This window comes from Poecilia reticulata, chromosome 9, assembly GCF_904066995.2.
Source record: "Poecilia reticulata chromosome 9, P_reticulata-male-v2, whole genome shotgun sequence".
In the NCBI taxonomy this organism is placed as follows: Eukaryota; Metazoa; Chordata; class Actinopteri; order Cyprinodontiformes; family Poeciliidae; genus Poecilia; species Poecilia reticulata.
Genome location: NC_088838.1, coordinates 15,084,205 through 15,100,807, shown reverse-complemented (window position 1 = coordinate 15,100,807; position 16,603 = coordinate 15,084,205). Strand labels below are relative to the sequence as shown.

The window sequence follows — 16,603 nt, the reverse complement described above, 5'->3', positions numbered from 1 at the left end:
TGCTGATATTATGCAAAACTGCTGAATAGAGAGACAGAGAACGTGCAAAACACCAAGCAGTTACCCATGGTTTCTGATTTCCTTACTTATTCTCGTCTTCTTTTGCTCTCTATCTCTTCCTAATTATCTGCCTCTTTGTCATGGATTAAATTAATTTCAAAGGAGTCTGTCAAGATAGAATGGGGATGAAGAAGAGAGGGATAGAGTAGGGGGGAGGAAGGAGAAAATAAAAGTATTGGACATTTTTACATGCCATCAAAGATGAATGAATCTCAAAAAGCAGCCTGCTAAATCACTATTTCCCTTTTTTCTCCTCGTGGATGTATCAAGTAAAAGCTCTTCATTAGTTCTGGGGCCTAAAAGCAAATACCGGGGTCTGCACAATGCTGAAGGTCTACAACTGACCTTTCTTTGGTTTTAATCATTGCAACTCTTGACAACTTAATAAGTTGAAGGTGCTGGGTTGCAGCCTAACGTAATAAGGCCCACACCAAAGCCTTGGCCACCTATGATTGCTCCCATAAGTCTTAGCACATCTGGCCCCGTGTCCTTGGGTGATAGATATTTTCTACAACTTTCCAGCATCACAGCCCTTCATTAGAAATATGAATGATACAGTGCAGAGTCTCCCTGTGCAAAAAAAGCCAAATGATTGTATTGCTCTACTACTGCCACTTCAATCTTTCCAGTACAGAGTGACCGCATTACCGCTTCTCTGCTTAACATCTTGTGGGGCTTAACATATTAATACACTTTTTATTGAGGGGTCTACTTTGTAAATCACACTAACACATTTATTCCCTTCCAGATAAAGTGTACAGTTGGCTGGTAAATATGTAATGGATCCATGATGATTTATTGCTTCTATGGATGGATTCTGTACCTTTGTTGATGCGACATAAGATGTATAATTCTGTACACAGTAAAGTTACCGTACGTTTTTATGAAGACAGTTTTTTTTTTTTCACCCACCACTTTTTCAGCTTTCCCTGTCCACAGAGAAGGAAATTAATCCACAGCTATGTGAGGACTCTTATAGTTGCCTTAAGATGAGTGGGTAATCCCTGATTTATTTGCATTCTTAAAGAAATGTATTGGCTCTTACCTCAGAGTTAACATTTATTTAGCTGACATAATAGCTTGTGCTGAAATGAACCTTGAAAGTAAAAATATAGAAATCAATCCATCTCGTATATACGGGAAGTGTGTAGAGGTGTTTTCTTGTGCATCCCATTAAAGTATCCAAACATGTCTTCTGTCATTTAAAATAATTCAAAGCGATACAGTTAAAGATTTTGTTTGAACTTTATGTGAACCTGCTTGTCTTAAGGTGTCAGCTCAACCTACACCCCGCTGCCACTTTATTAGTTTGTCCTGTTCAGTTGCTTGTTCTTGAAAATAGTGATTGAGCCATGTTAGCAACTCTGGATTTAGACATGGAAACCTGGTGACAACAGTTGATGAAGTTTGAAGTATGGAGGAGGAACTGCACTCTCTGGGATTTTTTTCCCTTTTCTGATAATATATCCATTGAGTTGCAAAATGAAAATGGCCTTGTTGATGTTGAAGGTCAGAGAAGACTGGTTCAAGATGGTACAAAGACAGCCATGGTACGCACATTATCATCTTTAAATGCATAGCACACTTTAAACATCAAAGCAGATAGGTTACAGTAGTAGAACGTCACACAAGATGTCACTCCTCTGCAAAGAATATAAAATTAACATTTCCATGGGCTCACTACAAATTAAAGAATAATGTAGCATTGTCTGATGAGTCTTGGTTTTGACGGCCAACTTCAGATGGTAGGGTCAAAATTTGTGTCCGTCCTGCTTTGGATACATTTGGCATCCTTTGTGTCCCTCAGTACCAACCGTACATTGTTTAAATGTCACTCTGTTTGGGAGTTGTTGCTGTCCAATGTCTGTCTCTCTTATGGCCACTGTGTGCTCAGCTTTTGAGCTTCTGCTGCTTTCAGCAAAAATAATGCCTAATAAAGCTCAAGTTATTTCAAACTCATTTTCTTGAACATGACAATGAGTTCATTGTACTCCAGAGACTTCATATTCCACATCTCAGCTCAGCAGAGCAATGTCAGGATGTGCTGCGAAAAGATATTTACATCATGGGTGTGTTGTTGATAAATTTGAAAGCACTGCATGATGGTAACATGTCAACAACAGGGATTAGTGAGGTGCACCTTATTAAGTGATTTTTTTTGTCTTTTTCTGCAGAGCACTTTCTTACTTTCCTGCTGGACACCAGCAATTCAACACACCAAAGAGTTCATTTAAAAAGCTACAGAATGGGGTAAGCTACTATCATTATCATTACTATCAAAACCTTTTAACATATCGTTAGAAAAGGGTTTGCAGTTTCTTTTACTGGACTGTGACACATGCAGCCATCACAGGCTCCATCCGGCCTCCCACGCATTGCTCTGAACAGATGCTTGTCCACCGAGTTTACTTTACATCTTTATTGGTTTTCCCACTCAAAGGACCGGCTTGTTTCCCTGTTGGAAGCAGAAGGCAAGCTGAAGGTTTCAGGTTTTTCAAGGAAGGCACCTAAGTCTCTCTGTTGTATGGCTAAGTTTTGATCTCCTGCTCTCTGTTCGCAGAAAGGCTGATGAAGCAGTTTGATCCCTCCCTCCCCCCTCCTGAGTTTTCTGTCGGAGATATTTTAATGACCCGGCTTTTGTTTGGGGGTCAACTCGCCTCCTTGTGAGCGCTGTGGAATCTATAGCAAGCCCGCTGTTGATTAGGTCTCCTTAAAGGTGATGATAAAAGCCCTTGTGGGAGATGCACTTCATTGAAAAGGGTGATGTGGAAAGGGGGAAAAGATGAAGAGGTGGTATGGAGACACCAAGAACGTATTAAAGCCAAGCCCTTGCTCTTTTAAATCCACCCGTAATAGGGACATTAGAAATTTAAATGTAAATTGCCTATTAGATTTCTATGCAAGGTATCTCTGTTCACCTTTGTGAATGCAGCAAGAAAATGTCTGTTCTCTTTGCACACGCATAAAAATAACTCAGTTAAGTGCAATGGATCTAGTTGATTAATTTTGAGTTATTTATAGGCAGATGGAGCATAAAAATTATTTATAATTAATTAATCACATTTTAATTGGAAACTATATATCGACAAAATAAGCAACATTTTCAATTCAAAAGCCCTTTTTGCTACGAAATGATTTAATAAATAGATCTGTGAGCTCAATAATGCATTTATTATTTTTAATCTGCTATTTAGGTTATTCTACCGTCAGATTGAAGGAAAGTGCTTTATACCATTCAGCTTTCAAGTGTTTCAGGAACCTCTCGTCATTCATGGATTCTTTGAAAAACGTACTTGTTTGGAAATGTGGACGCTGACATTATCATTGGAAACATCTGTGGTTGTGTCATGTTTTCCATTGAGATGGTATGTTGGGTTTGAATATCTTTGGTGAATGGCCAACTCTTTTGTGCACAGCACAAAAGAATAGTCTTTTAGGTCTGAATATGCAGTTTTTATGTTACTACTTAACAAAAAAAATTCTACATAAATATGTTGGGTGTAGTAGCTGTTGTAACTTACCTAACATGAAATTCATTGGGTCTCTGTGATGCATTCTTGTGCCTGACATCTTTATTCAGTTTCCTACAACATTCAAAATTAGTTACTGAACTTTTTGTCTTTGGTCTGTATGACTGTTCATACATAAATGAGCTTAATTTAGAGCACAAGGTTAAAGGACCAGCCAGGTCCCTGCCTTCAGGGTTTTCACATCGGCTCTGACAGAAAGCCGTGCAAACCGCTGGGAAATGTTTCATTGGTCATGACACATTATGCTGCTGAGTGAGAGTCACATTAAACTTTTCACTTACTCCATCATTGCTTAAATGTTAATGTCATGTATGCCTGCTGACAAATCTCCAATCCTGGATCCACTAGAGAGTTGAGCAACTCAGACTGCTTCCTCCAATTAAGGTAATTCCTTCAGTCTTAACATACAAAAATAAATGCTACTTTGTTTTCAACACGTATATTTTTGTTTTATGCTGGCTCTGGAGCTCCGACCCCTCATGGCAGTTGATGAGAAAGAAACAAATACTTAATTGATTTACATACTTCTTTTATTTAAGTAAACAGTTTTAGCAGTGGATACGACTCTTTGCAATACGAGTGATGTTTTTATGAGAATAACTTTGGCTTGTCATTGTTTTTCAAAAAGCATAGTTCCATACACAAAAACAAAATAAACATCAACATAAAGAATTTTATTTGTTGAATAGTCGACTTTAGAATGTAACAGTTGAAGTAAATTAGGGATTTCAGTTAGCATATCTTTGAAAGTTTAGAAAGCATACTCCAGATAAGTCACAGCATTCTTCACACATATTGGTACCCTTAAATTTTAACGCATGTAAAAATCCTAAAAATTATTTTGTGTTGTTTTACATTTATTCCGAGGGGGAGAAAAAAATTTAAGAAATAATGGGTACATTGCCCATTAATTGTACAACCGCTTTTGAAAAACTGACCAAACATATTTAAAATGTCCTGTTGAACATGTGCTCTGTTAAGTTCCCCAACGCCTTCGGAAGACAAAAAGTCCCACAGCATAATTCCTACTTAACAGTAGTTATGAGACGTTTTTGCACATAGTCATTGTTTTGGTTCATGGAAAACTGTGGATTTGTAGATTAAAACCTCATCAAAACCATAGTGTCGTCTGGCCAAAGTACACGGTTGATGTCCAAGCAACATTTTTAATTGGTAGGACAACTTAAGCTTTTCTTGGCATACCTCTCAACCAGCAACTTTGCATATAGATACCACCCGATATTTGTTCTGAAGACTCGGTGACCCCAAGAATCCAATCTTTGCTTGAGCTCTTTACCCGATTTCTTCCTCACTGTTTAATCATTTGTCTGACTGTTGCCACGGTTTGTCAAGTTGCTGTTTTTCTTTGCAGATATGTTCTAAAGTCTTTTAGGCTTTCCGATTGTGAAAAATTATTAAGACATTTTTGCCTTTCTTTCACATCATAAAAATATGTCTATAATGAAACAAAAAGTGAAATATCCTAAATAAGTTCTTGCCACTTTGTTGGGTTCAATAAAAATGCTTTGGTTATGTTTAGTTATCCAAGTCGGCATGGGACCAAAAATTGTGAAATAACTTTATTTCTTAACCATAGATTTGTATCATTTTTTTTTTTTAAAAAGATAGATTTTTTTTTTCTTACGGCTCTCTTAAAGTCTTTGTTTTATTTAATCTTGTTTTATTTTATTGGAAATGTCTGCTTAATATTTATTTTCAGAACAGTTTTTTTTTTCAACGATGTCTGAATTATTCAGACATAAATAGGGATCTTAAGTCAAGGGATGAATTGTCTTTGTTCAGCTTCTTGGTAGAATGTTACAAATTCTTTCCATTTGTTTTAAGAAATGTATTTTGTCTGGAGAAAGTTGTATTTTATCTCCATCTTATCCTCAAATAGATATTAACTCACAGCCTTACACACAATGATCACAGTCCTGTAGATGATCGACTGAAACTTAATTCATGTCCTAGATTATTGCCAGATTTTTCCAACTTTTCAAAGACATAACTTTGTTCATGTATGCTTGATTCTTCTTCTGTCCTCACTAGATTTTACATAGGGAACTAACACAGGCAATATATAAAGAGCACGTAGGCATCCAGGGACAAGCATAAACACTACTTCAAATTATTATATCCATTGTTTTAATAATTTAGATTATTTCTTCATTTAAGTGGATTAGTCCAGGAAGGATTTTGGATAACATATTTTTTTAAACATGTCATAAGTATTAGTGGTGCAATAAGAAATGCAAAGAAACAGATGGCGCATTCCAGAGATGCTGCACTTGGTCAGTTGATTCCAACTCCTTTTGATCGTACCATCATTTTACTTTGTCACATGTGAAAACGCAGCATTTGGTATTAATCTTTTTTTTTTCTTTTTTTTTTTCAGCCATACAAGGGAAAAATGTTCACTAGGGTCAGCCAGGGGACAAGAGGAGATCCAAAGTGTGAGAGAGGGAGGAAGAAAAGCAGACAAGTGGAAGAGAAGGAGATTAGGAGGAAAATAAATGTAACACAGACAAGAGAGCTTTATTAATAGGATTATGGGATCACAGATTTTGATATTTCATTGGTTCTAAAAGGGAGTAACAATGTTGAAGAATTCTTAGAGGCAAGGGAAAGGAATACAAAATATGTTAACTGTAATTTACGGATTTTGTATCTTTGGGAGGTGAAAACAGAATTTTGCCAAAAAGAACAGCTTTCGTAATGGTTGACTTTTTGCGAACCGTATGCAAGATGTCTGGAATGTAACCGCCTCATGCTGTTACACTTGGCATTTCATCCAAATTGTGGTTCTTTTATGATTTTACTATTTTGCGGTTTTGCATGAGTTTACATCATAGGTCGCCAGTCTAAATTATTTTAATAACAGAAAATGCTGTCGCTTATACCGCTTCATAAAGTTATGTTTATTGATGCCTCATAGCCAGTGTCAAGCTGTGACGAATCACTAAAGTTAGACCATAAAAGAGGCCACCACCTTTAATAGGGAGGGGAGGTGCTGGCTCATTACTAAATGTAGCAGTTAAACTCATTCAAACACTTTAGCAAGACCAAGTAAATCATATTCCTATTATTTTACCACTCATTTTATGATAGCTATAGTTCTCTCTAAGAAAAATTATATTGCTATTTTTAATGCCCTTTTTTCCTGGATCATTAAGCACAAACATAGGCTGAGTGTTAGAAAGATGTAAACCATTACAGAAAGAGAGACTATAAAACAAAGTAAAGCCAACCTTTTCTTTCTCTGTGTTTCTTTCTTTTATTTACACAATTTTAGAGTCACTGTCAACACATTTATTGAGCTGTATTTTCAATCTGCGTGCACAGAAGAACCAAGAACAAATAAAAAAATGAAAGAATTTCTCTCCAGTGTCTCTCTGAGACTAGCAAATCAATGTAAAACAAATGATAAGAACACATCTTGGATGAATTGTGTCTGAAAACAAACACAAAAGGTTAGGAGGAGAAAAACTGAGTGATCATTCTGCTGATTAGTTTGTCAGTGATTCTGAGTTCCATGCAGAAGTATCCACACCTATTGAGCTTCTTCAAATCGTGTCATATTTCAACCATAAATATCAATGTGTTTTGTCTTTTCGTCTTTGTACAGATAGGCACATTCTGCTTCATAGCTGTAACTGGAACAAACGTAATGCATCTTTTGAAAAATATGTTCTCGACACCTGTAATCAGACACGCTGGAATAGATATGGGTTAAACCAATTAACTTCTGAAGGAATCTGATTAGTGAATGCAACCGTTGACGGTGTCAAAGTCCAGCACAGATGCATCTGTTTACTAGAAAATGTTGGTTAACAAGCAACACCCTGAAAACCAAAAGTTGTTCAAAGGTTAATGAACAACATTTGACCCTCTGATGCAGCAGTAATATGGCACAGGAACAAGCCTCCCCATGACACAGCCATCCTGGCTGAAAGGAGATGAGAAGATCCAGAGGTTGGGTAAAATAATCTTTTGACAGGATTGCTGTTAGTAATGCACTTCACACGTTAGATCTTAGTGCAACCCTTGCAAGAAGAAAGCAAAATCTGTAGGAAAGCCATTAGAAGTACCATTCACACTTTGCCACAAAACATGTCAAAAAACTTAGCTCTTAAGCATTACAAACACTTTGTGGGCGTAAAAATGGCATTGCACACCCCACTTGAATACACTGCCCATGTTCCACAATGTTCAGCGGAACATGGTGGTGGTAGCATCATGCTGTGGGAATATTTTTCTTCAGTGGGACAGAGAAACTGCTCTGTGTTGATGGAAAGGTGGATGGATTCATTTTGCATAAGCAGGACCTTCAACATACAGCCAAAGCTGCAATGGATTGGTGTAGATCAAAGCATATTCACATGTCCAGGTCCAAATTTGAACTGAAAATATGTCAAGATTAAAATCTAATGTTTGTGTACACTGTACATGCAATTTGACTGCAACTGAACTATTTTGTAAAGAAGAATGAGCAAGAAACACAGGAGACCATCAGAGGTAATCGCAGTGAAAAGTAGTTCTAGAAAGCATTGACACAGGAGGACTGAATACAAATTCATGCTCATCTTTTTAGATTTGGATTGTACTTCTAAAATGACTTGGGGAAAACCATGAATTATTTGGACAACTGTGATTTTAATGTGACAAATTCTGAAAAAGTTTAAGAGGTGTGAGCGGTGTAGGTCTGTTTTTAACTACTGTGAATGGTTGCTGCCCCCTTGTTTTCCAGCTTGTGAATGTTGGGTATCCATTTCAATAAGTCGTCTAATGTCAAAGATAATCCATCCTCATGTAACTACAGTCACTTTGTGTTGCCACTGACTTTCCTTCAGCTCCTTTGAAACCAAGTCCTTTATTTCTTTTCATATAAGAATTTAGTTACAGTTGTCTGCTGTCACTTACCATCTTATTGTCGTATTATGTTTCCCACAGCGGGGCTGATGGTTTTACAGCAGCTTTCTTCCAGTCTCTCGTCCGACTTGGAATACTTCCAAAAACTCTTAACATGGCAAAGCTTAACTTTCCGAGACTCCTGTTAAAATGGATTGTGTTCTAAATCATTACGAATGCGAAGGAGAGCGTTCTGCAATATTTGAATCAAATTCGACTTCTTACAAGCAGTGCTAAGTCTATTCAGAGCGCGAACATGGGAAATCGGCGATCGTTTAGTGCACATCTTTTCAAGTGGATGAGGGGGAGGAGAAAGGTTGTGATTTTGAATGCCTCAATTTGATGAGCTTTGACAGTAATGCAGCCACACTGGCGAATATGGCAGATTTCTGTGACACCCATTCCATAGGACTGTGGCTATGCTTCTGCTTCGATCATTAGAAGAGACTTCTGAGGGAGACAACTGCAAGTGAGTAATGGTGTTGAAGCCAGCTTGCATAAACATGTCAGGGAGCAGAAAAGTTCTCATGTCAGCAAGGTATTTTATTTTTTTCACAGAGTGACATACTAAACAGTTAAAATCCCCAATGCCAGGATCTCCGCGCTCTACCACATTACAGTATTGGTTTCAAATGCAATAAGAGCGTGAGAATCGCATTTTGAATCCCTTTCACGTTTACTTTCTACCACAGCCACCTTGTTAGCCAGCCATGTTTGTTTTTTTCCTCTCTCCTATGTGTAGTTTCTCTGCAGGCATGGCTTTGGAAGTGGTGATGAATGAGTGGAAGTTGACTCATTATTAAAGGTGGGAGATGATTAATAAGGACCATGTGTGTTTTCCTCTATAGTGTAAATAAAATATATCATTCACGTAATGCAGTGCTGAGCTCGTAGAGTGATTTATGGCATGTTAAAATGCAAAAAGAGCCAAAGGCTGAAGCCCTCTCAGACATGCTGCCATGACAGTGGCCTACCCCCGCTGCTTTAACATGACTTAGAGATCTCACACCGCCGCTTGCGCTATCGCTCTCTGTTTCCTTATCTCAATTTGCAAACACGCCAGATTTATTTGTCTCAGACTTTAAGGAGAGTTCCCAAGACTGTTCCGAGGTCATTGAGAACGAATACAAATGAGACCTCCAGGAACCTTGGGCTTCAGAGTCTGAATAAATTACATTTGGGTGTTTGTCACTGATAAAATAGGCAATCTCACACCTAAAGAACCAAATGTGTTGTTTCGTTCGAAATGTTGATTGTGAAGAGTGGAGAACTGTACTTTACACACAAATAAAACACAGAACCCCAAACCATCACGTTTAGTTGCTCTGCTTCCGAAGGGACTCACCGTTCAACCTTGGTGTCCAGAAGAAGACGCATTACTGGTGCCAGTCTGCATGGCAGACCGCCGCCACTCCTCACCCAAGGTATCGATTCACTCCGGACCTCACCATTTTGTCAACTTCAAATCCTGATGGAGTGTCTCTGTTTAAATGTTTGAAGTTAAACTTCCAGCAAAACACATGTTCCCCGGATTATCTCCTCATCAATCTTTGTGCCTGTAATGTGTTTATTAGGGAAGTCCATGTTTTCATCTCTTTTATTTTGGCTGTCAGCTCATGTTCTGCATGCACCTGTTTTACAAATCAAAGAATCCACTCGGTATGCTACATGTATTCACTGCTAATATATAAAGAAAGTGGTGAAGAAGTCCGAAGCAGTTTAGGTTGGAAAGGCAGTAATGCAATGTTTGAAGATTTCACAGATTGCTGTTCAGTCGATATTCACAAAACTGAAAGACTGTGGCAAAATTGCAGATCTACAAAGACATAGCCGGCCACCTACTGTAAGAGATCCATAGGAACTCTGAATGGGCTGTAGAGCCACAGCTCAGGTGGGAGAACCTATTTCCTGGACAGACATGAGTCATGTACTCCACAAATCCTTTATCAACAGTAGTCGAGAAAGAAAGCTGCTGCTGATAACCATCAGATGTCTTATTTGCACTTTTTTACAAGCTGCCTAGTGCCCACAGTAAACATGTGGAAAAGGATGGTTTGGTGAAATGATTCCACAACTAGCCTTTTTAGCCCACATGCTTATACTTTGTGTGGGGGAAGACTGAAAGTGCAAAATACTCTGAAATCAACATCACAACATGACGGCGGCAGCATCATCAGCATTATGTTCTTGACTTTTATCTAATATTGCCAGGGAATGTGGTAAGAGTTAAGATTCTGTAAATGAAGTTTAAAAAGACAACACATTTTTCTTGGAATTTAAAAAATGTGAAGTTGGTTGTAACCAGACAAATGTGGAAAGTTACTGTATGGGTAATCTAAGCAAAACACTTTCTCATATTTTGTCTTCTGAATAAAATTTTGTTAAGATTCACATGTAGTCAACCTATTTTCTAAGAAGTCACTGGGGCTATACTCTTCTGTAACTTTATTAGTCAGTGGTATCGGTGGTTAACCTGTGCTAAAACAGAAAAGCAGACATTATATGCAAGCTTTACAGCTGTAAGTAATGATCCCTAAAAAGAATAAAGGGTCTTGCAAAAGATGCATGAGCATTTTAGAAACTTCTTTCCTTTTCAGAGGTAAGCATCCCCCATTCCTGTTTTCTGTGCCATTACCTTAATTTAATGTTAAAAGTAGAACAAGGAGTGCAATTGGGTCAAATTTAGAGGAGTGTTTAGTCCTCTAAATTTGGACTAAACAAATTTAGTCCAAATTTGTTCAGTCCACAAATTTGGACTAGATTATTTTACTTGTCTGCAGCTTCTGTTGCATTAAATTTTGCTCCATAAACATGTGCTTGTGTGAGTTTCTGCTTGTGTAGGCAACTTGCATGCATGAACACAGACCATCGGCAAGACAATGTATGTTGGAAAAATAACAATGGAACCTTGAGTAGCCCTATGATTCAGTATCCTGCCCATTCCCCGTAGTTCCTGACCTGAGGGAAGGATCCGTCTTTCTTTGGCAGGCTCCACAACCACTCCCCCTCCTCCCCCTTGCTGCAGTTATCATCGCTTCATCTCAAATAGGAAAATAGGGGCATTCGCAGCGGCTGTTTTTGGGTTAGAGCTATTTCTCCAAATTTCTTTTTTCAAGTCAAGCCCTTGCAGGCCTGCTGGTGGCAGCTGTGTGTTCTGCTGTTCACTGGGGGCATGCCCTGGTTTCATGTGCGCTGTTGTGGTGGTGGGGGTGAAGCCGAGAGAGCAGGGTGGGGGATGCAAAGAGAAAGATGGAGGAGGAGAATAGACCCACTCCCGTTGTGCCACTCTGCCCCGGCCCCAGCCAGGGTGACACACTTACCAGCTAACATTCTGCCACCGTGCACTGACGCTGCAGGAAAAGCTACGCTCCCGCTTTGAACGGGGGCACTGGGTGCAGAGCCTGGGATATCTCTTGGAGGAGACTCCTAAATCAGGCTGCCGTGGGAGATGGATGGTAATGTGCTGTCTCAGTGTCTTAAAGTACAAAGTTAGACCCACAGATTCTTGCTGAGAGAGGCTACAAAGCACCGGCTCCCTCATATGCTTTGTTTACACAGCCAGTGGAGTGGGACTACTTTACCTGGACCCTCTGAGTTCACTCACACAAATCCCCCCAATATGTTCAAGTGAACATAAGGAGCTTAGCCCAGAGAAGGCAATTCAGTCTGCTTTTCCAGCCGTTTTCTGGAAGTGACAAATTAGAGATGTTAAACAGCCTGGTGTGGGTATTACAACTAAAGAAGCATTTTGGTGAGGGATATGTACAAAGCATTATTACTACATTCAGCGATGCTTTAAGCTTAGGCTTAAGTTCAAGTATTAACTTCATTATAAACGCCCAAGTGGAACTGATAACCTATAAAAACATCCTGTACATGGACTTCACTTAGGCACAAGGATTTCATGACGTTCTAGATTTATTTTTCATTATGACATAAAATTGACAATATTGACAAACTTAAACAGCTTTGCACTCAGTACACCATATTTCTCGCCTAAAATCACTCCTGTGATTTCTACGAGGGATTCTCAAACTTTTCATAACAAACACTAGCTCAGTAAATTCAGAGATTTCTAAGTTTTATCATTTGCATTAGACGTTTTAAAAACGGCATTCAAACAGTTTTAAATGCTATAAAAATAAAATAAAGAAACAGATGTCTGATCTGTGTGGAGTTTAGTGGTGTTTCACTTTTACTTAGAAATCAAAATGTGAAATTTGCAGTTTAAAATTTCACAAAAAGCTCTCCTGATTTAGCTGTCAGCTGAAGGAAGACAGCCAACTTTGCATCTCTTCCATTAAATAAGGCAAATCTCTCTGTTTCAAAATATAGTACTGAAAACAAATGTGTAGATCTGAAAAACAGAAGATCACTGCTAACATATCTGTTTTGTAAAAGTTAAGCCGACAAGTTGTAGGCAGCTCATCTGCTAAAGAACTGCATGCAGGTTTTTTAGCTACCTGAGCAGAAAACCTGAAAATGTACAAACCGACATCGACTTATGATTTTAATTTAGAAATAATTTTTTAAAAAAGGCACAAAAAAAAAACTCAAGGGGTGTGGATACTTTTGCAAGGCATTAAGTATTTCACTGACAACACTGCTTTTCGTAAACACCTTGCTTGAGGGTTTGAAAGTGTAAAAAGTATGCATTTCTAAAGTTATGAATAAGAATTGAGAACATCAATGGTAAATTCTACTGGTTTTCCAACTTGGAAGTGGAAGTAGGCTTCCTGTCATGTTATTTCCAGATTCCAATTCAAGCTTCAGATGAAAATGAAAAGTAGAATATGTGCACACCATCACTCACTCCTGGTTCACCATTTCTTTTTTTTTTCTGCTGCACTTCTCTTTCAAGATGTTTATCTTTTTTTCTTTCATGAAGCACAGATGATAAAGCTTAAATAACTCTTTGGCTGTTGGTACTTATTGGCTCAATATCACAGTTAGTTTGTTTCTACTTGTCTTTGAAATAATTGCAACATTTCTTTTGATTACCTCTGAAGACGGCATAAGCACCATCAATGGTGCTTGTAGAACAGTTTGAAGACTATGGATTTATATGATTTAGAACCTAAATCACAGCGAAGCACAGAAAGAGCCATTCTTAAGCTAATATACAGCATTTCCATGTAGTGGGTGTAACTGACACCAATCCCAGTGGGGCAATTACAAGAAATTAATTACCAGCCATTCCTGTATTAATGGTTTATTCCAAAATAAAGCAAGCTAATTTATTCATTTTGACACAGAAAATTGATTCAACGAGGATTATAAAAAGCTATTTGCTAAACAAAATGGAAGGAAGGAAGGGGAAATGAAGTAGGGGTTAAAAAAAGAAAACATGGTAAATCCTCCAAAAAGCAGTAATTAGCAGATGATAATGCCAGTGCTAGCAGTGTGCCTCCCCAACACTGACTGTTAAGTATTTGACTGGGATTTTTACAAGCGCTTTTACTGTCTCCTTAGGTTCCCCTTCCTGTTTAGGCTGTGCTGAAAATCAGCGACTGCCAGAAAAGGAGAGAAATCTCTGCGGAGAGAAGGGATGATAAGGAGGGGGGTGATGTCCTGTGGGGTTGGACCTTAATGGTGAGAAGAGAAAATGGGTGCGTTGTTAGGGAGTATGAGTGGGAGTGGGAGAGACATGATGTGACAATACGGCCTGAGTTAGGGAGTAAAGTGGGGTGTTGGGAGGGAAAGTGAAAGAGAGAGAGAAAAGCCCTCTGACAGCCTGAGAAACCTTGAGGTGCCATCTGGCGTGTGGGGGCCAAAGGACAGGGCTCGGCGACCTTTGACCCATATCCTCCTTTTAACAAACATCCCAGTGCTACAGATTTATGGGCTGCTTAGGAGCAATAACTGTCTAAGACCTGTGGAGGAAGCAAGCTGCGTCTCTCTGCCTTTCAGGTGACTAGAGACCAGAAATTATTATAAACGCTAAGACGTTGTGTCTCACTTGTGAGTTTAACCTGAGAGAAAGTCAGACAACATGGAGTGCAGAGAGGAAGAGAGCATGACAGTCAAGGGGGGCTTGTTTCCTTCTGAAGCTTTTAACTTTGTCCTTATCAATTAAAATATTCTTTAATTTGTAAGAGCCTGGAATAGTTTTCTCCTGAGGCGTTGACGGAGAAGCTGTTGTCTCTATACTTGACATACAGTTGTATTTGATAACTTAATTTAATAGTCCACCAGTTTTTGCAAAGTATCTCAAGCTTGAGCATATGTGAATCACAAATTTTCATTTGGATTAAGTTTAAGACTTTGTCCCTAGACATTTCTGACATATGAAGATGCTTTTTTATGGGGACTTTGGCTTTATGATTAGGGTTGTTGTCCTGATGAATATACGATGATTTTGAAGTCTCTGACAATGTTTCTTCCATGATTGCCTTGTCTTTAGCGCAATCCATTTTTCCACAATATCTATAACGTAAACGACTGAATTTATATTGCGATTATATTGAACGCAGGTTAACTCAGTTTAATAATTAGTTAGCATCTGAACCTGGTGCACTGGGGTTATTTTAGGGACAACAGAATAAGTTTGAATGCATATTTATTGATTAGAACTTTGTTCTCTAATTTGAGCTCATTACATTTAGTGGTAAAAACCATACTTTGAAGTTTTGTTGTTTCAATGTGAGAAATTATATATATTAAAAAAAAAACATTTAAGGGATATGAACAGTGAAGCTATAGACTTGGCAATGACAAATTTGATTAGAACCCAGGCTGCTTGTGAGATTACGAATCAATTGTGGTTCCAAAAAACTCAAAATCGCATGTCCATCTAAACATGTGCACACCATTATCCATAACAACGCCCCTTCCTTTTGCTAGCTAACAACTGTTTGTAGTGGGTGTCAGTTACACCCACTACATGGAAATGCTGTATATTAGCTTAAGAATGGCTCTTTCTGTGCTTCGCTGTGATTTAGGTTCTAAATCATATAAATCCATAGTCTTCAAACTGTTCTACAAGCACCACTGATGGTGCCTATGCTGTCTTCAGAGGTAATAAATTAAAAAGAAGAAGCGCATTACTTGTTTAGCCAGGTGGCATTCACCTTCTGGTAGCGGAGGTAACTTACTCTGTTACTCTATTTCTATTCACTGTTTAAAAGGATTGAGTAATTTTGCAACTGTAAAGCATGTTTAAGATAATTATTGCAAACACCTGAAAATGTTTGCATTTTTCTGAGATACAACTTCTTTAAACAGAGCAGTGGTTAAAGACTAATACATTGTTCTTTGTGAACACTGTGTGCCTCAAATGACTTAGATGCCTCAAATGTCTCCAGACGGGCCAAATAACTGACCTGAGTGCCCTCTTCTTCCCTCATTATCTGCTTTCCCTTTATGCAGCATGTTGACATCATAGATGCTAATGTCTGCTCACTAGTGCGACCTCTCATAGAAGGCCGCCCAGAATTCCAGTCATTTACTCCTATCGTGAAGCAGCAGGATCAGTAATGCTAACTATGTGTAGCATTCCTGGGAAGATTGTACCACAGCCGGAATGCCCTCATATTAATGCTCTCTATTTCAGCAGTATGTCTCAATCCAGGCCTGCAACAACCCAATGCTCCCATTGTTTCCAGGCCTCCTTTGTGAAGCAGTCAGGGGAGAAAAAAAAAATTCATTTCTTTTCTACAAGCATGAAAAGATTTTATTGAAGTGCAGAATGAGAGCGTACCACTGTTGCGGTCGTGGAGCGAGGGCAAAATGCTCAGTGCCCACAAAAAAAAAAAAAAATGCCCTCACTCAGCGGTGTCATTCCAGCACCAAACCCATGTTCTTTCACCGAGGCCAGACAGCGTCATAGCAACAGAGGGAGAGATGCATAAAAGATGACTTCAGAGGCAACCCTTTGACATGCACTTCCAAAACCAGACACACGATGGGCTACTTTCAACCAAACGGGTCAAATGAGACTGTTCTCTCCCAGCATTAGGTGCTATGCTGCTCTTTTTTAAAAATCTAAAGTTAATTTGAATGACTGTCTGGTGTATCTGTCTGCAGAGAGAGTCGCATCTCTATGAAATTTAACGAATGTGCTGCTCTGCTCATGATTTTGTATGTGCATGCAATCTACTCAA

General features: G+C 38.7%; 1 protein-coding gene across 4 annotated transcripts in view; it reads left to right on the top strand.

The window, feature by feature from the left end:
- Positions 1-16,603, top strand: part of LOC103470459 (uncharacterized) — a 368,190-nt gene that overhangs the window by 211,385 nt on the left and 140,202 nt on the right. For all 4 annotated transcript variants that reach the window (XR_014088892.1, XM_081610590.1, XM_081610589.1 and 1 more), the window contains one exon: positions 2,235-2,310. Coding sequence is in view for 3 of the 4 variants with exons in the window: in XM_081610590.1 (XP_081466716.1) it covers positions 2,235-2,310 (76 nt within the window). In the remaining variant the exon portion in view is untranslated. The remainder of the gene's footprint in view (positions 1-2,234; positions 2,311-16,603) is intronic.